Source organism: Rhineura floridana, chromosome 6 (assembly GCF_030035675.1).
Source record: "Rhineura floridana isolate rRhiFlo1 chromosome 6, rRhiFlo1.hap2, whole genome shotgun sequence".
NCBI lineage: Eukaryota > Metazoa > Chordata > Lepidosauria > Squamata > Rhineuridae > Rhineura > Rhineura floridana.
The window spans coordinates 148,224,082-148,247,771 of NC_084485.1; the positions used below are offsets into that span (position 1 = coordinate 148,224,082).

The 23,690-nt window shown below is 43.2% G+C and overlaps 1 protein-coding gene across 1 annotated transcript; it reads right to left on the reverse strand.

The window, feature by feature from the left end:
• Positions 1-1,413: 1,413 nt before the first annotated feature.
• Positions 1,414-23,476, reverse strand: RNF2 (ring finger protein 2). Its single transcript, XM_061634044.1, has 7 exons — positions 23,257-23,476; positions 8,588-8,676; positions 8,154-8,314; positions 6,926-7,141; positions 5,923-6,195; positions 5,524-5,695; positions 1,414-3,581 (listed from the first exon to the last, which is right to left on the reverse strand). Exons 2-7 carry the CDS (start codon positions 8,672-8,674, stop codon positions 3,480-3,482), a joined length of 1,011 nt encoding a protein of 336 aa, XP_061490028.1. The 5' UTR covers positions 8,675-8,676; positions 23,257-23,476; the 3' UTR covers positions 1,414-3,479.
• Between the last annotated feature and the right edge of the window lie 214 nt (positions 23,477-23,690).

Sequence of the window (23,690 nt, forward strand, 5' to 3'; positions counted from 1 at the left end):
TGAGATGGGTATCGGAGGCACTGTTTTATAGTAGTTCCAATCTTATCTCCAGGGTCATTTTCAGAGAATAGCATTGGGTGATTGTCTTTCAGCCCCCTGGCAAATGTGCTGTGGGCTGCTGCAGGGTACCATCTTGTCTCCCATGCTGTTTAACATCTATATGAAGCCCTTGGGAGCAGTCATCAGGAGATTTAGGATGAGGTGTCAGCAGTACACTGATGCTATCCAGCTCTATTCTCTGTAACATCTGAATTGGGAGAGGCTGTGCAAGCCCTGGATTGCTGCCTGGGCTCGGTGGTAGGCTGGATGAGGGCCAATAAACTGAGTCTGAATCCTAGCAAGATGGAGGTGTTGTGGGTTAGTGGTTCCCAACTTCGGATAATTGGTCAGTGGCGTGCTTTGGATGGTGGTGTACTCCCTTTGAAAGAGCAGGTCTGTAGTCTGGGGACGCACCTTGATCCATCTTTGTCTCTAGAGGCCCAAGTGACCTCAGTGGCTAGGTGTGCCTTTTACCTCCTTCAGCTGGCAAGACAGCTGCGGCCGTTTCTGGACTGGGATAGCCTGACCACGGTTGTCCACACACTGCTAACCTCCAGGCTGGATTACTGTAATACGCTCTATGTGGGGCGGCCCTTGAGGTTGGTCCGGAAGCTGCAGCTGGTGCAAAATGCAGTGGCAAGACTGCTCACTGGGGCAGGCTATCGCCAACATGTCACCCTGCTGCTGAAATAATTGCACTGGGCCAAGTTCAAGTTTCTAGTTTTGGTGTACAAAGCCCTATACAGCTTGGGACCAGGATACCTGAAATACAGTCTTATCCCTTATATACCCAGTCAATCACTGTGCTGTGCAGGTGAGGGCTTCCTGGCGATACCATCTTATCAGGAGATCTGTTCTGCACAACATAGGAAACGGACCTTTAGTGTGGCACCTACCCTGTGGAATTCCCTCCCCTTAAATATTAGACAGGCACCATCTTTTCAGCGCCTATTGAGACCTTCTTCTTTCAACAAACCTTTTAATTAGAGACCTTATCCCAGTCTGCTTCTGTGTTGGAATTGTTTTTAATATGTTTTTAACCTTTTTTTGAAGATTTCTTCAAAGCTTTTTTTAAAAAGTGTTTAAAGTTGCTTTGTTCTAATGTATTTTAATGTCTGTTTTTATGATGTTTTAAAGTGTTTTTAGTGCTTTTGTTTGCCACCCTGGGCTCCTGCTTGGAGGAAGGGAGGGATATAAATCAAATAATAAATAAATAAATAAATCTGAAGGATTCTGCCCAAGCAAATCCCAAGCGCTTTGAGAGGAACATAAAGGAAGGATCCTAGAATCCTGCCTCTTCTGTAGGGCTAGCAGTTACGTCTAGAATATAGAGTTTTTTGTCATAGTACTAAAAAGTCACAGTGCAATAAATGGTTTGATTAAAACAGCTACTTTATGTATTAAAGTAAATATACTTAGTGAATTCAATGTAACATGGAAGTAAAAATTCACATTCTCCCACACTAAGCTGGAAATACCGTATATCCCCTAGGTAGATAAGCTTTCAGAATTTTACAGACACTTTATGTGGGCTGAACATTATTTTGGGTAAATCACAATGCAAATTTGTTCTGCTGCAGCTGATATTTGCCCATACAAAAGCATTTTTTCACATAAAAAGAAACCTGATTATATTTAGTGGACATGCACTAGCAATCTATCTAAATTGTACATTACATCAAAAGTACTGAAGAAAACCAAAACAGTACATCTTCCCTTCCCACCCCCGACTTTTAGTAATTGTAAGTTTCATGGCACAAACCACTAGCATAATTTAGGAATGTCTGATATTGGAGTGGTCTTCAAAAAGGGAATATTTAGTAATAAATAGCTTTCTTTTCCAGCAAGGCTAAAAAGAAGTTAAGAGCAGAAAGCCATCTGCTTCTTCCTAGGCTCTGTAATGGCCAATGTTTTAAGGGACAGCAAGACACTCAAGTGCATAATTTAGAATTTTAACCCTAATGAGAAACATTAAAGTTTGACCATTCTTTCCTGTCTCCACTCAGTTCCCCTTCCCAATACAACAGGCAAACACCCATATACTGCAATGGGAGTGGGATGATTACAGTGGAAGGAAGTCCTTTTCTAGAACTTCAGTCTTACAAACTGGTGGCAGCCTCAATATGTGACCTTTATGCCAAAGATGATAAACTACGGATTGACCAAAATCATTGTAGTGCCTGAGTACACAACACAAACTGATAAATGCAGAGTTCTGACCCAGATGAAATTTAAAAACAAAAACATTTTTAAGTCAATAAGTGCCAAGTGTTGTTAATATGGCAAAGGGGTAGTATTTTTAAAGAAATTTCTCATTTAACATTTGCTGTGCAAAATGTATGGTGCAAGCACTTTTTGTGCCTTTCATTTCAGCACACTGAAGATTCTACATCAAGAATTCCACAAATTTCAAAAGTGTGCAGGTATAGAGGGATGTTTGCCCAGAAATATTGGTTGGCCTTCATTTAGTTTCTAGTTTCATTTCGTTTCTGCTCCAAGCGAGTAGCAAGGATCACTATTTACGATGTATCAATACTAATATTTTTATCCCTAATAGATCAATACATATGTTACAGTAGCTCCACTCACCAGAGTTAAATTGTGAGCCAGCTTTGAAAACATATACTCCCGCCTTATATTCCCTCCTCAGAGCGTATTGCTTCTCACTCTTGAACTGTTGTTAAGCAGTACATTGACACCAATATCAACCTTGGTTAAAGTTAATTAGGGTTCTCTTAGCTACAATTTGAAGTGGATTTCAGGTTCTTAGCCAAGAGAACCCCAATTACCTTAACACGATGAAGGCAGAGGAAAAAGAAGTGCACCAGGGCTGCAGGGAAAGTATGCATTCTCCAGAGGGCTGGGGCCTATTTGGGAACAAAGCCAGTATTACAAGTAAGCAACCTTTTTAATTTAACAAAACAGAATAACTTGTTACATTGGCAATGTAAAAGAGTTCACTTACTGCTGTGAATATCCCCTCTGGCCCCCCAGCATCACAAATAGCCAGTTACTAGCAAACCTACTCTGGCCACATATGCTCTAACATTGCTGTAACAAAATAGTACTTTAGCTTACAACCATCTCTATTGCCCCTTGTCAACACTTATCAAGGTGCTAGCACAAGTCTGCCATTGTGAGGCCCATCAGCATGAAGACATGCCCCAAATAAGATTGCACGTAAGATCATGCACATGAAACAAGAGCTACCAAATCAAAAAGTAGATTGGACAGCAATGGTGGGCTGTACAGATCATTCAGTCCTCCAGAGGAGAAAAATATAAGTTAAATATCACACCAAATACTGTCTAATAAGAATATTCATCAAGGAATCCACATCTCAACAATTGTCCATGATGCAGAGGATGGTGCATTGCTTATTTAAAGCAAACCAAAGCTATAAAAGCAATTACAGTTCCAACTCAAAGACTTTGTTAGTCTTATTTGTGTTCCTTTGTTGGTGCATAGTAGAGCTCCATGGGTTTATTCACTTTCCAGTACTTTTCACTGACCAGCTCCAAGGAAAAGGAGCCATTTAAAACCTAAAGACAAAGTCAAAATTAGTGCCAAAACTGGAAATGGAACCAGTGTTACTGCCATTTGAAAACAAACAGAATAAGGGAAATCACAAAACAGTGACATGCCACGATCTGTAAACAGTATTAAGGAGACATAGTGTTTAGGCACAGCAATCTATAAATAGTCTAATATAAACCAGATGTCAACTCCGCTCCCAGTTCTGAAGCAAGAAGCAGCTACAAATACAGTTAGGATGCTTTACTATATTTCCACACAAGTCTAGAGATCTTTTCCCAAAACTATTCTTGCTAGCAGAGTATGGCACGTACTACATCAGTAGTAAGGTGTCCATTTACTTATGGATAGCTGTCAACTCAGCACTCAGGATGAATGCTAAACTTACTCATTTAAATATGGAAGAGTAACAGAACTCCAGAGCTCTTCTGACTGAACAGCAGCCCAAGTGCAGAGCTATTATATCACTTCTGATCTTTGAATATTTTGATTATGCTAGACACTTAAAGGAGCTTTCATCAATGGAAGGGGCTACAGGGCCCGTAGCTCTTGGGGTTACTTGATGTTTGTTGTGCTTTTTTTGGAGAGGAATGGTTTCACATTTTATCTCTGCTTAATATTTTACACACAAATGTGTCCTCCCAGGATACCCTGACAACTACGGCCAGAAGACATTTACATCTTGAGCAGGAATTAAGTCATAAAGCAAACTAGGCAACTTCAGTGGCTTGGGTCTACCAGTCTGAGGACAGACCAGTTTGTATAAATATGCTATATAGGACAATTACCATGTCATGTATTTCCTCTCAACTAGATCTGCATTTGCTATTGTTTTCAATTTCCATATAAACCCTAAATCTTACAAGCCTTATGCCATAAGTCTCAAAACCTTACATTATGAATAAATTGTGTCAGTGAAGTCCAGGAGTGAGAATTGCTTTAGTCACTAAGCATACACCTTAAGATGTGCTAGTGTGATAAATGCATGCATTATCAGGAAGCTAGGACAGGCTGAAGCTCCCCATTGAGCTAGATTTGCTACTTGCATAGCATGCAACAAGGGACAGGTTATTTTCTCACACAAAATGTAAGATAAATAAGGATTTCAGAAAGATTAACAGAATCTGGTTTTCTAGCATAGATCTATTATATTTGCCCTTCCTTCAAACAGTTCAGAATATCATGGGGGAGGGGGACAGAATGTGTGCTATATGTAGGCATGTCAATCTGTGTATATGATGGTTATCACCCCCACTTTGTCCACAGCTGTCACTGACATGCAGCCCCAGCATATTGGCCAAGAGGGAATACAGCCCTAAGGTTCAAATAAGTACTGCACCTCAGCTTAAAAACAATTACGTGAATAGGAGAGGCTCAAAGAGAGACATCTGCCAATGACCACTGAGAAGGCTTGCAGATGAGCAGATGCCTGAAGCTGCGTTTCCCTCAAATTTAAGTCCAACACTCTAGCTGCTATACCTCCCTCCCTCCCTCCCTCTCTCTCTCTCTCTCTCTCTCTCTAGCAGTGAGACCACATATTTACACACATTTTACAATAATTGTGTGCTTCTTTTTCCTAGTTAACAGGCCAATGCATACAAGTTAACAAGATCAGCCTCAGCAGAAACTGAAGTTCATCAAAGCCATATTCAGACATTCTCCACAAATATTGCTAAACACAAGGAAGGGCAGCATATGCCCTAGCAGGTCCATCTCTGACATCCATAGGCGAAGTGTGTGTTCACCTGAACACAAGCAGGTACTCGTGTGGATGTTGTGGGGGACTGTGCAGGACTTTGCAAGCAGTTCCAAGATATGTGGTCCTGCTCCCCCTCCATGCATTTAGTCCTAAGCATGGAGAAGGATTTCTGAATAGGACTCAAGTGTATCTTTAAAATGGTAGCACTTTAATTTTTCCCAATTATGTTTTTAGCTCAATTAGCTACTCACAGTAAACTGGCCATTAGCTGTAGCAATATAAATTGTGTACTGCTTCTCACTGGCTGTTTCAAGATTCATCTGATTTGACTCTCCTTTGCTTCGGAGTTCTTCCAAGGCCAATCTCACAGCTAGGTACTTGGACAAGTGATCAACTGTGGCATTGCCAGAGGTCTTTATGTACCTGCACCAGGAGCAAAGACAAGCCATGTGGTTACTTATCTGTACCAGAAAAAGTTCCAGCTGCAGTTATAACATTCACAAGCACAACAATCCCAGACATATTTGAAGGGCAGCAACTGAGCACTTCCAAGTGGTTATCCTGAACAAACCACCATATAGCACTCCCCACCCAAAGCCTAGGTCACTTACGCTTCAGCTTCTAAAATAAGACCACAAAGCACCATTTACCTTGTCTGTGCACTATCATCATTTTCCATTAGTGTAGGATGGGGTCTGAAAACTAGTTCTATTTCACTTGCACCATCCAATACTGGGTCTATGGCAACTGTTGTATTATTATTATCCAGTTCTAGCCCAGAATCATCAGATGTTTTTGTCCTTTTGTTACTTGGTCCAGCTTCTTGATTACTGTGAGTTGAAGCATTACTACAATGTGAGCTGTCACCATTGTCTTCTGCTCCACTGCCATTTTCTATCTGTTGCTTCTTGCCTCTCTGTAACCTAATAAGCATACATAAAAAGTCATGCAACCTTTTTAGTGAGTCATTTTCAGCATCCTTGCACCAGCTATCAAATACTGGTTCAGCCTTTTTTAAAGACTTTCACTAAATACAAATATCCAAAGTATAACATACCCAGAACACACTTTAGTAAGACTCCCACAATCTCAAAACATACCACTAGCTGATACAATCAACATAGACCCACCATCTAGCATGTCCCATTATTAATGGGTAAACATGGTGTTTTCTCAACTTCCAAAATGTTCAGATGGGACTAAAGCACAGTGTCAGAATGCCAAACGTAGAAGAGGCACAAATGGGCAAGTCCTGGTGCAGTGGTGGACTCTAGAACCCCAGACATTGCTAAAGCAAGTTTCTATTTTCCCAGTAAAAGTACATTAAATGAAGCAAATGTATTAAATGTATTAAAGACAAAAATGAGCAGGGCCATGTTTAAAAGTTATGCCTTTCACACACTTCAAATTCACAAACACATGAACCTGCCTTACACAGTAAGGTAAGTTGTCCATCTAGCCCAGTACCATCTACAGTAACAGCAGCTCTCTAAACCTAGGCAAGGATCTCTCAAAATCCTGGTATCGGACATTTTAAAACTGGAAACACTGGAGTTTGAACATTGGTCCTTCAACACACAAAGCAAGTGCTCTACGACTAAGCTACAACCCCCATCCCCCATTTCTATCTTCTGACTATTCAGAATCTCTTACCTGTTCAGAGCCTGGATTTTCAGGCCCTCCTCAATGCTGTGACTCAGGGCTTGCTGGTTATTGTGCTTGCTGATCCTTGCTAAAACCCTCTCCTGGTGGGCCTCATATTCATCACGACTTGGATAAATTTTACTGATAAGGGCATCAAAGTTTGGGTCTGGTCTCAGTGACCTCTTAGAAACAAGCTTTTTACGACAAGTAGGGCATTCTTTGTTTCTAAGAAGAGAAGAGGAGAGATGAAACCAATTCCACAAGTACGCTCTTCTTATCATGTTTTGTTAACAGTTTGCTGTCTGGAATAGGGCCTTGGCAGCTTCTTGAAATAAGAAATACCTAAGCCTCGCAATATTGGATATAGTCACAAGCCAATTTTGCACATCTCAGAATCCAAGCACCTGATGCAAACAGATTTGTAACACTCACTTCACTGTTGACATCACGAGTTACACATTGGTGACAAAGGCACAAAAGGTAGAAGCATGAAACTGTGGAGCAGGGGTTACTAATCTCCAGTCCACTAGATTGATGGAGCCGTCCATGCAAATTTTTCTGGGCGGTCCCCCAAGACCCCACCAATTTCAATGGCGGCCAAAAAGTAGACAATGTTGAGGTAGGGTTTGAACCTCTCCATGCAGTCCAGCACCCTGATAAAGATGCTGATCATCCCATTCCCTTATCTCTCATTGCCATTACTCCTACATACTGCTTGGTGATTTGGAGGGGAAGGAGGATAATAGGGAAGAGACACAACTCCTTTTGTGGTCCTCTTCTCTGCAGTCAGAAAAAAGCACCAAGTTTGTTGCCAGTATAGTGTCATCAAATAGTGGGTTTGCCTTGAGCGAGAAAATCCTGGGTTCAGATCCCTGCTATGAAGTTATCTGGGTGACTGTGAGTCAATCATTATCAAACTAATCTACACTACAAGTTGACTGTGGGGATAAAATGGGGATGGAGGAGCCACGCCTCCATGAACTCCTTGGAGGCAGAAAGGGATAAAAATGTAATAACTGCAATTGCTTCTTTATCCTCTTTTGCTAAAGATTTTAAGATTTGGAGGTCTTCGCTGGCTGTTAAGTAGTATAAAGATAATTTTGGAGGCATGAAGGAGAAAAAAGTAAAGTAAAAACTATTTTTGCAGTTCTTTATGATGTACCCAGAATCCCAAGGTACTGTAACCAATGCAGACGGAGGGTTTTTGTTTTTGTATCTACCATCTCACCATACTTACCCACTTCTGAGGGCTGTGATGATACAATCTGCGCAAAACCGATGTAGACATTCTTTAGTAGTCATGGTGTTTTTCAACATATCCAAACAAATGGGACACATCAGCTCACTGTGGAGGCTTCGGGGTGACACCACAATTTCCAGGCCATCTGTTATTGCTTCCTAATGAGCAAGTAAAATAGAATTTTCAGGCAATTATTTCCTGGCCACACTGAAGTTGCTATTTTTATAAATGCCATAAAAAATTCCGTTACAAATCCATCAGCTTTATTTATTTCTGGCAAGTACAAATCAGATTTGAGTTCTGTTTCACCATTCTAGCTGGCAAAATAGAATTTAACTGAATTTGGGGGATGGGGGAATGCATATTCATAATAAAGCTACGTCTTCTGTAACTTATGCAAAGATGTAAACAAAAAAGCAACTCTCTAGTACCTGTGGTGTTCTTTGCAGTTCATACAAGCTGAGCTCCCATGTTTTGCTCAAAGGCTGTGTTCCATTCGTCTGCACAGCCTGAGACATGGCTAAAAGAAAAAGCACACACATCAAAATCAGGCATTTTAATAGGCCATGCTGGTTGTGGCATATTCACAAATGGATTCATACTTCAGGAGGAAAAGACTGATCACCTCACTACATCCCTCAGACTATTTCCAGTTCTAACGTGTATTCTCAATCATTTCCATTTCACATAATAAGTTCCCATAGCACAGGGATATCCACCAATATGCTGCAGCGTCACTCCAGTGAACATGTGGAATCTTTGGCTGAACATAATGGAGCATGTGTCACAGCTTTCAACTTGTTGATAGTTCTGCCCCCATTTAAAAAACAATGCAGACAGAGTCTTGGCCTAGTCTACTGACTAAAGCTATTCACTCACTGTTTTGGAGAGGCTGAGGCAGAGGAACACAAGGTGCAGGGGGAGAGATGAAGAAAGATCCAGAGATCCCACATATGGAACTTTCTCGTTCCTTTTACAGAGAATCAGTCTCATGTGTATAACAAGCCCCAACTTTTTCTGTTTTACTTCCTCATGGGAAGATGAAAGATTACCTAATTCAACATCATTCATACCCAGCAGCTTTTATAGGCTTATAACTTTATTCCATCATTAAAACCCGCCAAAAGTATATCTGACTGCACCTGTGTGACAACTACTTGCGTACATTTGTATGCTTATAGCATGTTCAGGTACAGGTCCACTCAAATTTTGATTACATCTTTATTTTGATGCTGTAATGCAAGCTAAGTACTCAGCCTGAGGATAAGGGGCAGATGCAGTACAGAGAGGAACGCTGGAGTGTAAAGGTACAAAATAGTGTGATTAATTTTGTAATCTACAACTTTAAATTGGATATCTTGTAACTTTTTAAGCAGTCTACAGCTGCTTAACCCCTTTTAGTATTTTACTCCTATAACCATGCCATGCGCTAATATTTTTCCACTAACTTTCTATTGAAGATAATTTTGAAATCTGCTAACTGCATCAATAAACTTCAAGGCAGCTAATTTGCAGAGCCTGCCACAAACACTGAGAAATACAAATAGATTTTCACTGCTTCCGAATATCTACATAGCCCTGCAAGGAGTGAGTGATCAACCCTGGCCCTTTTATTCTCTTCCAGAGGACTCGGGAAGGTGTGGGATCGTTGTCTCACTTCATCCTGAAAGCTTGGCCCTATCAAAAGCAGTAATATAACTCTCTCGCCACTTCTGACCCAAAGCAATAGCAATCCCTTTAGGAATAGCCTTCCTAAAGATCTCGACACTTCTGACCGCCCTCAAAACCCATAATTAAGTGAAAGAATGATTCCCACATGTCCTACAGGTGCAGGAATCAACTGACTTTGGCCGTTCTTAGTATTTGCCAATTGAGGGTCTGGGTTGTGAGCAACAGGTCTCTCCCCTCCCCCAGTTCTTTTGCACATTTAGAGGACTTGTGGCTGACTACCAAGTCCAGCCAAAACTTGTGGACCCCTGCTCACAGATATTAAGAAATCAATAAGCCTAAGTTAATCAAAAGTGTTCTAAGACATAGTCCTTATCTTGCCCCCAGGCTTCACATGAAAAGACAGTAGGATTGTCTCTTTATTATTATATTTATTTATTATTTATTAATTATTAAATTTATATCCTGCCCTTCCTCCCAAAGGAAGCCCAGGGCAGCAAACAGATTAAGCACTAAAAAAATCTTTACAACATCTTTATTATTATTATTAGTTATTAAATTTATATGATTTTTATTAGGAAGACCTGCACCAGCCAACTAACAAATTTTACAAACTGGTAACACCGTAGGGTTTTTTTTTTTAATCTGTCAGTTCTATTAAAATGGCTTAGAGTCTAAAACACTGCATATGGTTTCCTTCTCAAATTCCCTTTCATTCTTTATTAGCCCCTGTTTTCTATCAATGTTAAGCACTGATTATCTACAGAAAATGCATCTACCTCCAAAATTATCATTAACAGGAATGGCAAAATTCCTTATGGCAAGGCAGAAAATTAGGAGCACGATTATGGCAATCTTAATTAAGTCATAAAAATATTATTATATTTCTCAGCAGAAACTAGTAAGTTTTAACAAGGTGAATGGAGTTTCACATTTCCCCATGTCTCCATCATACAAATATGCAAGCATTTGTAATGACAAAGTACTCACTTATAAGAAATTTCTCAGCTAAGATGACAATGTTTAACAATATATATAAATGCCCCTTAAACTGCAATGTCCAAAAAATGCAGTCTTGTGACCACCACTAATTAAAAATACTGCTATTATCTACGCCCAGGGCTCCAGGGGATCACCTGCTCCCACTTCAATGAACTGTCATTGTATTGTTTAGAGTAGTCTAAGGTTGTACACTTTCCCCTAACCTTTTGGTTTTGGGGGACTTTAACCTGCATGCCGAGACGGATCTCATAGGAGCCCCTCGGGATTTCATGGAAACCATGACTTCCTGGGAACTGCACCTTAGTAATTTTGGGCCCACCCATGTAGCCCTTCATGCTCTCGACCTTGTATTTGTCTCGGGAGGGGGAGGCAGTGCTCTGAAAATGGGGGCTATTTCTTCGAACCCCGTGTCATGGTCAGATCACTATCTGGTGAACATGGACCTCTTATTGCCGCACACCCTCCGCAGGGGACAGGGACCTATTAGGATGGTCCACCCCAGACGCCTGATGGAGCCAGAAGGATTCCTGACTGCGCTGGGAGACTTGGAGCTGTCTGAAGGTCGCCCGGTCGAAACCCTGGTGACAGAGTGGAATAGGGAGATCACCGGGGCGATAGACCGGGTGGCTCCGAAACGTCCTCTCCCCCCGAATAGAACTCAAACCGCACCTTGGTATACACCACGTTTGCGGGGTCTGAGGCAGGAGGTGAGACGACTAGAACGCCGGTGGCGGAAATCTCGCTCCGAAGACGATCGGACACTGGTTAGAGTTGCGATAGCGGCCTACCAAGTGGCAACAAAGACAGCAAAGAGAGGTTTCTTTGCTGCCTCTATTGCATCCGCAGAATGTTGTCCCAGGAGGTTGTTCCAAGTGGTCCGTAGCCTGGTCAGTCCAGTTGCGCAGGAACCCATGGAGCACTCTAAAGCCTCCTGTGACGCATTTGCAAAACATTTTGCTGATAAAATCGATTGCCTAAAGAGCTCGATTCCGTACGCCGTAGATAGAGGAAGCAGGCCAGAGACGGCCAGTTGCTATCCAGTCCGGTGGGATCGGTTTCAGCCTCTTCCCTCTGAGGATGTGGACAAGGTGCTCTCTACTGTGAGACCGACCACCTGTTTGTTTGACCCTTGCCCCACGTGGCTCATTGTGGGCTGCAAAGAGAGACTGAGTGAAGGGATCAAGGCGGTGGTAAATGCTTCCTTGGAAGAGGGTGCATTGCCATCTGCCCTCAAGGAGGCGGTAATAAAGCCCATCTTGAAAAAGCCCTCCCTGGATCCCCAAGATCTGAACAACTTTCGCCCAGTCTCTAATCTACCATTTTTGGGCAAGGTGATCGAACCTGTGGTGGCCAAACAGTTACAGACACACTTGGAGGAAGCAGATTATTTAGATCCATTCCAATCGGGCTTCAGGACTGGTCATGGAACTGAGGTCATGGAACTGAAACAGCCTTGGTCGCTCTGGTGGATGATTTGAGGAGGGCGTTGGATAGGGGAGAACACTCATTCCTCGTCCTCCTGGATCTCTCAGCGGCTTTCGATACCGTTGACCACGGTATCCTCTTGGATTGCCTGGAGAGAATGGGAATTGGAGGCACTGTTCTATGGTGGTTCCGTTCCTATCTCTCTGACAGGCACCAACGGGTGGCATTGGGAGAGGAGGTTTCAGACCCTTGGCCTCTTAATTGTGGTGTGCCACAGGGTTCTATCCTCTCTCCCATGCTGTTTAACATCTATGTAAAGCCGCTGGGGGCCATCATCAGGAGATTTGGGTTGCAGTGCCACCAATATGCAGATGACACTCAGCTCTATCTCTCATTTAAGTCCTCACCAGAGTTGGCTGTGGATACTATTTCCAAGTGCCTAGAGTCCGTAAGTGAATGGATGGGAGGAAACAGGCTGAAACTGAACCCTGACAAGACCGAGGTACTGCTTGTGGGAGACAAGAGAAGATTAGGAGACATTGACCTGGTGTTGAATGGGGTAAAATTGCCCCTAAAGAACCAGGTTCGCAGCCTCGGGGTCATTCTTGACTCCCAGCTGTCCATGGAGGCTCAGGTGTCAGCAGTGAGCCGGGCAGCTTGGTATCAATTACATCTGATACAGAGGCTGTGACCCTACCTTCCGGTCCATCTGCTTCTGCGGGTGGTGCATGCCCTGGTCTCCTCTCACTTAGACTACTGTAATGCGCTCTACGCTGGGCTACCCTTGAAGACGGTTCAGAAATTACAAGTGGTACAGAATGCGGCGGCACGGTTGATCAAGAACGGCCGCCACCGGGATCATATCACTCCAGTGCTAGAAGATCTACACTGGCTACCAGTTGTCTACCGAGCCCAATTCAAGGTGTTGGTGTTAACCTTTAAAGCCCTACATGGTTTCGGTCCAGTTTATCTAAAGGAGCGTCTCCAGCATCACCAAATATGCCGCCTGACGAGATCAGCCTCACAAGACCTTCTCTCGGTCCCACCAGTGAAAACAGCTAGGCTGGTACGGACCAGAGAGAGGGCATTCTCGATTGTGGCCCCCACCCTCTGGAACTCTCTCCCATATGACCTTCGCCATGCCCCCTCCCTGGTAGGTTTTCGCCAAGGATTAAAAACGTGGCTGTTTCAGCGGGCATACAGGATTCCTAGGTAATTTTAGTTTTATAACGTACAGATGTGGGTGGGCTGATTAACTGAAGACTGATGTTATAATTGTATTTATATGTTGTATCTTATTTTAATCTATGTACGCCGCCTAGAGTGGCCGTTGATTCGGCCAGATAGGCGGCCTAAAAATAAAATTTTATTATTTATTATTATTATTATTATTAAGGCAACAGTCATCATAGAGGCTTCACTTATTTCAAGTAATGGCAGGATGAAGATCCTCATGTTATTAGCAACTAGCAGCCTTGCACCTGGTGTTGCTCAGGAATTCTAAGAAACCAAAAGTTGGTAAATCAGTGGTTAACATCAATGCAGTTTTGAAAGGTTCACTCTGCATTCTTGATTCAAAATGGCATCCAGTTATTTTGAAACACAGACAAAAACCTGCTTCTTGATCTCAGGAACCATCATGCAAAATTTAATTAGGGTATTTTAAGAGGTGTCCAAATTCATAGCAAACACACAAACAACTTTCCAAAATATATAATAAATTAAGGGAAAGTCCAATATGAGGCACTCACAGCAATAGAAGAGCATGCAGAACGATCCTATGAGCCCAGGGGCAAGAAGCCAAGGAATATTTTCATGAAGAAGCACAAAGGTATATGGGAGGAGGGCCTGTAAGGATCTTTGCTGAGTAAGTATTATAGCATCCCAAATATTCATCTGAAGTCTGACCCCTTCCTCTTCCCAAAATGCTCCATCACTAAACTGAGTACAGTAGGGCCCCACTTATACGATGGGTTCTGTTCCGGACCCCCGCCATAAAGCGGAAAACACCGTAAAGCGGAACCCCATCGACTTTAAAGGGCCGTGTCGCACAAAAATGACGCGAAAACGGCGCAAAACATTGCAAAAGAGAAAAAAATAGCTTTTAAATTAAAAACAAAAGCCGCCGCATCAGCGGAACGCCTTAAAGCGGAACGCCGTAAAGCGGGGCCCTACCGTACAGTATCAGCTCAATAAAATTAAGAACTGCTAGCAGTTACAGAGGACCTGTGTACAGATGAGCCCAAGTGTTGCAGTTCAAGCCAAGATTTACAAACAGGTTTTCATTTTTCCTAAAAGGTTGCACTAGGCCAGCTTTCACCAACCTGGTACCCTCCAGATGTTTTGGATTACAACTCCCATCAACCTCAGTCAGCATGGTCATAGTCCAAAACATCTGGCGGTCATCAGGTCAGCAAAGACTGTATTAGGCTATCACACATAACAAAAATAACCTGAATCTACAAGTGTTTCATGCAACAAACATGTTGCAATGTGGAGCATTCTTGTTCAGGGTTCCAGCCACCCCATTCCTCCTGGTTAGCAATTCCACCCCCACTAACCAAACAGCATTTCATGTCCACTGAGAATGCTCCATCATTACTGGGCTGTTTTGGGGTTCCCCCCAAAGGTTATTTTTCTAAAACTTTGTCTTCTTCTGGAAACCTTGGGGTTTCCTCAACCCTGCTGATACTTCTTCCTTGTATGTGGATGGTGCCGTTTTGACAGCATAAGGACAGGCATTCAGAGAATTGAGTTTGTTGTTACAGTATATAAGTGATGCCCTGCAACAAAATGTTGTTTGTATGCTTTGGGAGCCTTCACGCCCCCACTTCTCAGGGTGAGAGACTGTGTGAGTTAGGTTGCCTTATCCATGCCTTCAAAGGTATCCAGCTTCTGGTGGGAGGCTTTCAACAGGTACAAAAAATACTCGGGCAACAAAATTCCTATAACAGTGTGATATATAAAATTTTCTAAACAGCGTGGAGGCATTACATTAAGGAAAAATAAATAAATCTTACATTATAAAAACAACCAACCATATTCCATACATGTGAAATTTGTTAAGCAAATATCTGCCAAAAATAATCTTGTACATTTTCGATTCCCTTTTTCCCACAACACATATCTTTGCTGCAGTGTACTGTACAGAATATAGCATTTTCGTGATCAGGCATAGACCAACTCTCTGAAAACTTACTGTCTCTTATTTCATTTCTCTTTTTCCAAATTCTTCAAACTGTAGAAAAAAATTTTACTACTCACAGGTGGGGTACTGTGGGGGGGATATAACTCCTTCCACACTGTAACACATTCCAAAAGCATTAAAACATGCTGACATGCCTCTAGAAAGCTTGCAAGCAGGATATGACGGTAACGACCCTTCCCAATTTCTCTCCAGCATTTGGGGAGAGGTATACCACCTCTGAAAAGGAAGGTTGCATATGGCCATCCTGGCTAATAATCATCATAAAGCAATCTCCTTAATATAATAGGTCCAGGATCCTGATGTTTCCCAGTATTGGGAACATAGGATATGAAGCCTAATCTAAGGTAAGTTGCCACAATTAAAACACTGTGCTGCTAGTTTAGCAACTGCTCCCATGAGCTCAGTGCAAAACATGGCTTTAGGGGTGGGGGGTGATGTGCTGAATGAATGACTTTGACTGGGTCTGAAAAGCCCACTGCAGACATGTATTTCACTGTACTGACTGGTGCTAGGAACTCAAGGAGAAATGCTATGGTGTCGCAGGATTTTGTTTTCTTCCCACATTCCTTTCTTGATGCTCATGAAGCACACACATTTTTAATTGCATTTGAATAGTTGTTAATTTTATTATTTTGTGCAAGCTGCCCTGCAAGTGGAAAGACTGGATGGTTGGAATATAAACAACTTAAATAACATAAATAATGCTCTCTTCATATTCCATCCATCTAGTTAGCCCGTGCCTGGAGAAATTATATTTTCTTTGTTAGGACCAATTCATATACTGCACAGAACTCTGAAAGCAATTCCCAGTATAAAATATGCAAACAACAGTCATTATTAAGAGCATCCCCATATTGTTTATTTATTGAATTTGTATCCCGCCCTTCCTCCCAAAGGAGCCGAAGGTGACAAACATCAAAAAAACACAGTACCATTTAAAAATCAAATAATAACATATTTAAAACAATTAGAAACAATTAAAAACATTTGAAAGCATTTAAAAGCAATCACCTACCCCCACAGTTATTGGGGTATTTCCAGTAATCAAATGCCTGGATAAACAGGAACGTTTTTAAATGTTTCCTGAAAATCAATGAGGGAGACAGGCACACCTCACCAGGGAGGGCATTCCACAGATGAGGAACCATCACCAAAAAAGGCTCTGTCTCAGGTCAACACCAACTGGGCAGCAGCCAGAGAGGTGGCACCACCGACAAGGCCCCCCCCTGCGATCATAGGACTTGAGATGGTTGATACTGGGGGAGTCACTCCTTTAGGTACTTGGGTCCCAAACCATTTATGGCATTGTATGCTGGCACTGACATCTTGATTTGGGTTCAGTAGCTTACCAGCAGCCAATGCGGAGCTTTCAGGATTGGCGACATATGGTCCTATCAGGCTGCCCTGCTTACCAACCTAGCAGCCACACTCTGCATTAGGTGCAGCCTCCAGACCATCTTCAACAGCAGCCCCACACAGAGTGCATTACAAGCAGCAGGTCACTAATGTATGGGCAACTGAAGCCAGGCTATCTTGGTTTAGGAATGGCCATAACTGGTGCACCAGCTTAAGCTGGGCATAAGCACTCCTAGCCACAGAAGCCATTGAGACTCCAGTGACAAGCTGGAATCCAGGAGTACTCCCCAACTCCCACATGTAAGTTGCACTCTTTGCTTTCAAGTATAAGCAATGCCTGGGAAGGGACCAAGCTTTAAATTTTTGCAGATTTTGAAGTGGGGGGAGGGAAGCTATAATTTATATTATGGAAACTACAGTTAAAGCTTTATTTGTACGCACTTACTCTGTATGTGGAAACTAACTACCAAAGTACAAAATGCATTGCATGAAGTGACCCTTAGCTTTTATTTATTACATTTTATCCTGCCCTTTGTACAAGGAGCAAACAAGGTTCCTTCTTATCCATTTCACCTTCACAGAAACCCTGAGAGAGAGGTCAGATGGACAGACAGTGACGCTTGCTGGGGAGCCTCAAGATGCTTGTTTTTCACGTGACAAAGTTTGAGAAAGAAGTCTTTCCCCAAATATACTAAAGCCACCTACCTCCACTCCCACCCAAAACACCAGACACATAAGAGTTTACAGGATTGCATCATGGAGGTATTTCATTAGTAGCATTGAAAGGATTCCCCCCCCCAAAAAAAAACATTCACCCAAGCATGATTCCTGTGAATTTCATTTCAATGGCAACTTTAGTCACCATGCTCTAGTTGCTGGAATACTCCTGTGCCTTCACTCATGACACAGCTATCCTTAAGCAGCTGTCCTACTGACACAGTCTTTTCTTTTTCTAGTGATTATAGGAGCCAAATGTGAACAGAAGCCAGACCATTCAATACTGATTCATATATTTCTCCTAATTAGTTCATAATGGTTGCACAGGTGAATAGGTGTCTATTTTGGGTACAGGCTATTTCATCAACATATCCCACTCCTATTTTTGCTGTTTGATATGGAGATGGAGTTGCATCATGGATTGTTTGAGTCTGGGGGCAAGGGAAGATCTTGAAACTTTTCAGACAAATTATTCTCGATTTATTGCACCTAAATAAAGTGCATCAGCAAACTTCTCCCCACTTAAGTTATGATGCATCAGTGTTTACAGAATAGTACACAAAAAGGGAAGAGCAAAGTCATACCAAATTGTTTCACCAGCCTATCACATAATCAAAGGAACAAAAACTTTTATACCATTTTTATTGTTCATTACCTTAAATAGAAACAACTACTTTTTTAAAAAAATCCAGAAAAAAAACACAATTTTACCCATTTAAACCAATAAATCAGTAAAATTAGACCACAGAACAAATAGCAGCAATTTTGAAAAATTAAACTTTGAATACTATACTGAAGCTTTCTCTGTAACTTTTTAGAATCACCTAACTGGATGAATAAGTTATAGCTGAAAATGGTTTTCTTTAGAAGGAAATGCAAGAATGCAGCATTGATCAGTTATGATTTGTTTACAAAAGTGTCACTCTCATTTCCAATAGGTGAGGCACTTCTGAATTAAGTTTGGAGATGCACTTTACTCTTGCACGTAAAATGTGTTAACTTTTAAGAACGATAAACCCTCCAAGAAACTCACCTGCTATTTCTCCATAAGTCACTTATCTGGGTGTATTGCCTGATGGGGCGTAGCAATTCATGTAAAGCAGTGATGGAGATACTTAGGCTTGGCAATCAAATGTGGCCCTCCGGGCTTCTCTTTCTGTCCTTGGGGCTCTTCATAGCCCATGCCTCCTCCCCAGACTACACCTCTAACTGGCCCTGTTCCATGCTTGCCTCAAGTGCTTTTGTCTGCCTCCAATATGTCCTTGAACTGTCATAATGCCTTTTGCTTGCCTGTATGATGGATGTGTATGGGGGGCAAGTGTGTAGAAAGTCTGACTTTTGCATAGCTAAAATGTAGGCTACTGTACAAAGGCAGGGAACAAATCCATTGCTCCACCCTCTTATTGGGTCTGTGGTCGTACAATAAAATTTGTACTGTATTGCTCCACCCAGTTTTGTGTCTGACTTCACCCAACACTGGTATGTGGCCCCCAGAAGTTTGCCAATGCTCTCAAGATGAAAATGGTTCCCCATTCCTGATATAAAGACAGCAAACAAGGCCCTTTAAGGAGTAGTTAAAGTAGTAAGGAGGTGGACTCCTGACGAATGCAATTATGCCTTGGTAAGTGCCTGCTCTAAGCGATATACAGCAGCGGTGAGGGCAGCAAAAAAGAGATATTTTGCTGCCAGTATTAAGGCATCACTCTCCCGCCCAGCGGAGCTTTTTAAAACTGTAGGAGGGCTTTTACATCTTGGCCCTTGGGATACTATAGATTCATCTGTAGCCCGCTGTGAAGAGTTCGCTGGACACTTCCAAGATAAGATCGCTTGCATTCGTCGGAACTTAGACTCCAATATTATAGCAGTTGGATTCAATGAAGCATCCAAACCACGGTCTTGTCCTCATTTATTGGATGAGTTTCAGTTGGTGCAGCTTGAGGATGTTGACAAGATCCTTGGACTGGTGCGGGCGACCACGTTTGTGCTGGATCCTTGCCCCTCTTGGCTGGTGAAAGCTGGTAGGACCGGAACCGCCGGCTGGGCCAAGGAGGTAATCAATGCCTCTTTGCGAGAGGGAGTGGTCCCTGACTGCCTAAAAGCGGCAGTAGTGAGACCACTCCTGAAGAAACCCTCCTTGGACCCAGATAACTTGAACAACTATAGACCTGTGGCGAATGTTCCGTTCCTGTGCAAGGTTCTGGAGCGGGTGGTGGCCGGCCAGCTCCAGGGGCTCTTGGATGACACTGATTATCTTGATCCGTTTCAATCCGGTTTTAGGCCTGGGGTTGGTACCGAAACAGCCTTGGTCGCCCTGTATGATGACCTTTGTCGGGAGAGGGACAGGGGGAGTGTGACCCTGTTGATTCTCCTCGATCTCTCAGCTGCTTTTGATACCATCGACCATGGTATCCTTCTGGGGAGACTCACAGAGTTGGGAGTTGGGGGTACTGCTTGGCAGTGGCTCCGCTCCTACTTGGTGGGTCATCAACAGAAGGTAGTGCTTGGGGAACACTGTTCAACACCCTGGACTCTCCATTGTGGAGTCCCACAGGGATCGGTACTGTCCCCCATGCTTTTCAACATCTATATGAAGCCGCTGGGTACGGTCATCAGGAGTTTTGGAGTGCGTTGTCACCAGTACGCTGATGACACGCAACTCTATTTCTCCTTTTCATCTTCTTCAGGTGAGGCTGTTAACGTACTAAACCATTGCCTGGCCGCAATAATGGATTGGATGGGAGCTAACAGACTGAAGCTTAATCCAGACAAGACCGAGACGCTGTTAGTGAGTGCCTTCTCTGCCCATATGGTGGATGTTCACCCTGTTCTGGATGGGGTTACACTCCCCTTGAAAGAACAGGTTCGTAGCTTGGGAGTTCTTTTCGACTCTTCCTTGTCTCTTGAGGCTCAGGTAGCCTCAGTGGCAAGGAATGCTTTTTACCATCTCCAATTGGTAGCCCAGCTACGTCCCTATCTGGACAGTGACGACCTCGCCTCAGTCGTTCATGCTCTGGTAACTTCTAGATTGGACTACTGCAATGCGCTCTACGTTGGGCTGCCCTTGAAGACAGTTCGGAAACTACAGTTAGTCCAGAATGCAGCGGCCAGATTGTTGACGCGGACAAGAAGGTCCGCTCATATCACACCTGTTCTGGCTCGTCTGCACTGGCTTTCTATTTGTTTCCGGGCTAAATTCAAAGTGCTGGTTTTGACCTATAAAGCCTTACACGGCATGGGACCGCAACACCTGGTGGAGCGCCTCTCCCAATATGAAACTACCCGTACACTGCGCTCAACATCTAAGGCCCTCCTCCGAGTACCATCCCATCGAGAAGCTCGGAGGGTGGTGACTAGAAATAGGGCCTTTTCGGTTGTGGCTCCCGAACTGTGGAACGGTCTCACTGATGAGGTGCGCCTGGCGCCGACGCTGCTATCTTTTCGGCGCCAGGTGAAACCCTTTTTATATTCCCAGGCATTTTAATGCGTAATAGTATATGTATTTGATGTATTTTGCTACTGTTTGATTATTTTGTTTACCTTTGTTGGTTTGATTTTATTGTATTATTGTATTTATATATTTTGATTGCTTTATTGTATGTACACCGCCCAGAGAGCCCTTGGGCTTAGGGCGGTATATAAATTAAATTAAATAAATAAATAAATAGTTCTGCATTTTTGCATCATGGACATGTTTCCCCCTTGGGACAAATACTAGTCTGAGGATATTTAGATTGGAGAAGATGGCATGGGGTGAGGAGGGTTAATTCCCCCCATCTGATTCTTTCCACAGATCTTTTAAGTAGGGATAGCATTTTGTTCAATTGAGTGATCAGATATTGTCAGTTGGCCACTGTTATTTGACCACAGTCAAATATTCCATTAAGTTAATTATGCCTGAAGAACTGTCTCACTACCTGCTTAGCACAAGTCCCTTTTAAAGTGATACTTCTTGTTTTTATTAGTAGACATTATTACTTTGCTTTATTTGTTGCAATTTTTTTGGGAGATATCCAACATTGTGCACATGGAGGACAAGTTCACACAAGCAATCTTTTCCTCTCCCTTCAGTCCCAAGCACCCCAAAAAAGCCTCTCTAGAGGGTCGAGATGAGATTTACCAACATTGTGGGATGTACTTTTAAAGTGCTGCAGTTGGAGAATTGCCCGAAATGAGACAGAATAATCCTGTGCTGGTGGACCACAAAAATCTACTACCCAGTTTGGAAGATTCCCCCTCCTACTGCAACCCCATGTAACTCAGCCAACATTTGATACATTCCCCATTCCTCTGAAGGGACTTTATGAAGGTGGTGTAGTGGGAACTTCAGTGGGGGACTTGCTTGAGTACACGCACTACTGTACTTGCAAATACTATACTTACATGAGCAGGATATAAGTTCATGCAATGTTGAATACAATTTCCCAACTTTTTAAAAGATTGAACTGTGGGATGGTCCTGCTGTTGCAGGGTAAAAGCCAATTATCAGGGAGGACAGGAATAGTAGTCCAAAACCATGTGGACAGGTTCCCCACTGGGTTACAGTATCTTTTTTGTTTGTTATTATTTGTTCAACTAAGCAAATGTTTTTTGACCAAACACTTAACCATTTAAAGGATTTATATTTTTAAAAACTACAAGACATCTAATCACAGATCTCCCATCTCATCCAGTTTAACCATGAATCAATTTGTTTGAGTATTCTAAAGAAAAACACACCAATACCACTTTAAACATACACATAATCACAGAGCCATTTTACTCTTCCGATAAGCCTAGAGACACATAAATGAAATGACATCCTTGTCGTATTGAAACACTTCAGAGAGTCTCCTATTCTAGGAGCTCTAGAGAGGCTCTGAGCTGGGACATCCCACATCTTCCTTGGGATTCTGTGAGAGCTCAGAACTCACAGGAGACATCCCTTTAAATTATGGGGCCTCTAAGCAACTATAGTTCCAGCACATCACGGGAAACAAGGCTCAGTCAGGCTATGTTCATATTAACAGTTATTCTATAAACTACAGATACCAAGCTAGAAACTCTAACTCTTCCTACATTTCCACTAACACAGTAGATACTCTGAAGGCATCCTTAGCATACTGTTCACAGAAGAGAGAAGTGACAAGCCACAATGAAGTACAGCTTTCTCTTTAAAAGAGATCGCGGACTCTTACTCAACCCGTCCATCCGCAAGCACGCGTACTGCTGCACTTGCAAACAGCACTGTACAAGAGAACTGAATAATTCCTCTAGTCTCGAGCTTTGTGCACGTGAATGCAACCACGGGAACTGCGGAAGAGAGTAAGGAGAGGCGCTGACATCTTGAGGTACCTTTCCCAAGTACAATCAGCTCACCATCATCTTCCCAGCCCGAATCGTGTCACCTATAAGACAAGATAAGGACGGGAGAAAGAAAACCACCACCGCTCTCATGGCAGCCTTTCGTTCCCCAGAGTGCGGGGGAGGGGAGGGCGCGTGGGCTGAACCGTCAGAAGAAAAAAGGTCGTGGGAAAGGAGGCGAAAGAGACTGTACGCCTCGACCTCAGGAATGCCTACTTGGAAGCAACTCCACTGAGTTCAATGGGGCTTACTCCTAAGTAAACGTGCACAGGATTTACAGCTCCAAAGGAGCGCCAGGGTGACCAGCTCCGAGGTGGGAGGAAGAAAGCCTCCACCCTCCCAGCCATCCCCCACAGCTGAGCACCCTCTCCCCCGCCTACTCACCGGCCCCGTTGCTCGCTACGTCTCGCTGGCTCGCCCGCTCTCTTCCCACAGCTCGGTTTTCTTGTCCGTCGTTGTCACCTCCCCCACCGTCGGCACCGCCACCTCTTCCTGCAGCCAGGGCTGAGGCGGGTCGACAGCGGCTGCCCCAGCCCCCTTTCCCCCCTAAGCAACACAATATGGCGAGCAGCAGACAGCCGCCGCCGCAAAGGACTCCGGGAAAAATACGAGAGTTGTATTATGCTTGGCTGGGGGAAAGAGCGCCAATGAAATCCCGCCCATCGGCCACGCCTCCTCTCCTTTTCCGCAGGTACAGCCTTGAGCTCGACTGAAGGTTGTTTCTTCTCAACCGTCGACTACCCAGCGCCAATCTTTTTCTCTCTAGCTACCTACTAGGTCCATTATGAGACCCAGAATGTAATGCTTCAGTGTAGAAT

Excerpts from the sequence above, each read along its gene's own strand:
- RNF2 (XM_061634044.1), bottom strand. The coding sequence starts at position 8,674 with ATGTCTCAGGCTGTGCAGACGAATGGAACACAGCCTTTGAGCAAAACA. Across the intron at positions 8,315-8,587 it reads AACTGCAAAGAACACCACAG|GAAGCAATAACAGATGGCCT; the intron begins GTACTAGAGAGT and ends CTTGCTCATTAG. Across the intron at positions 7,142-8,153 it reads ATCACAGCCCTCAGAAGTGG|AAACAAAGAATGCCCTACTT; the intron begins GTAAGTATGGTG and ends TTCTCTTCTTAG.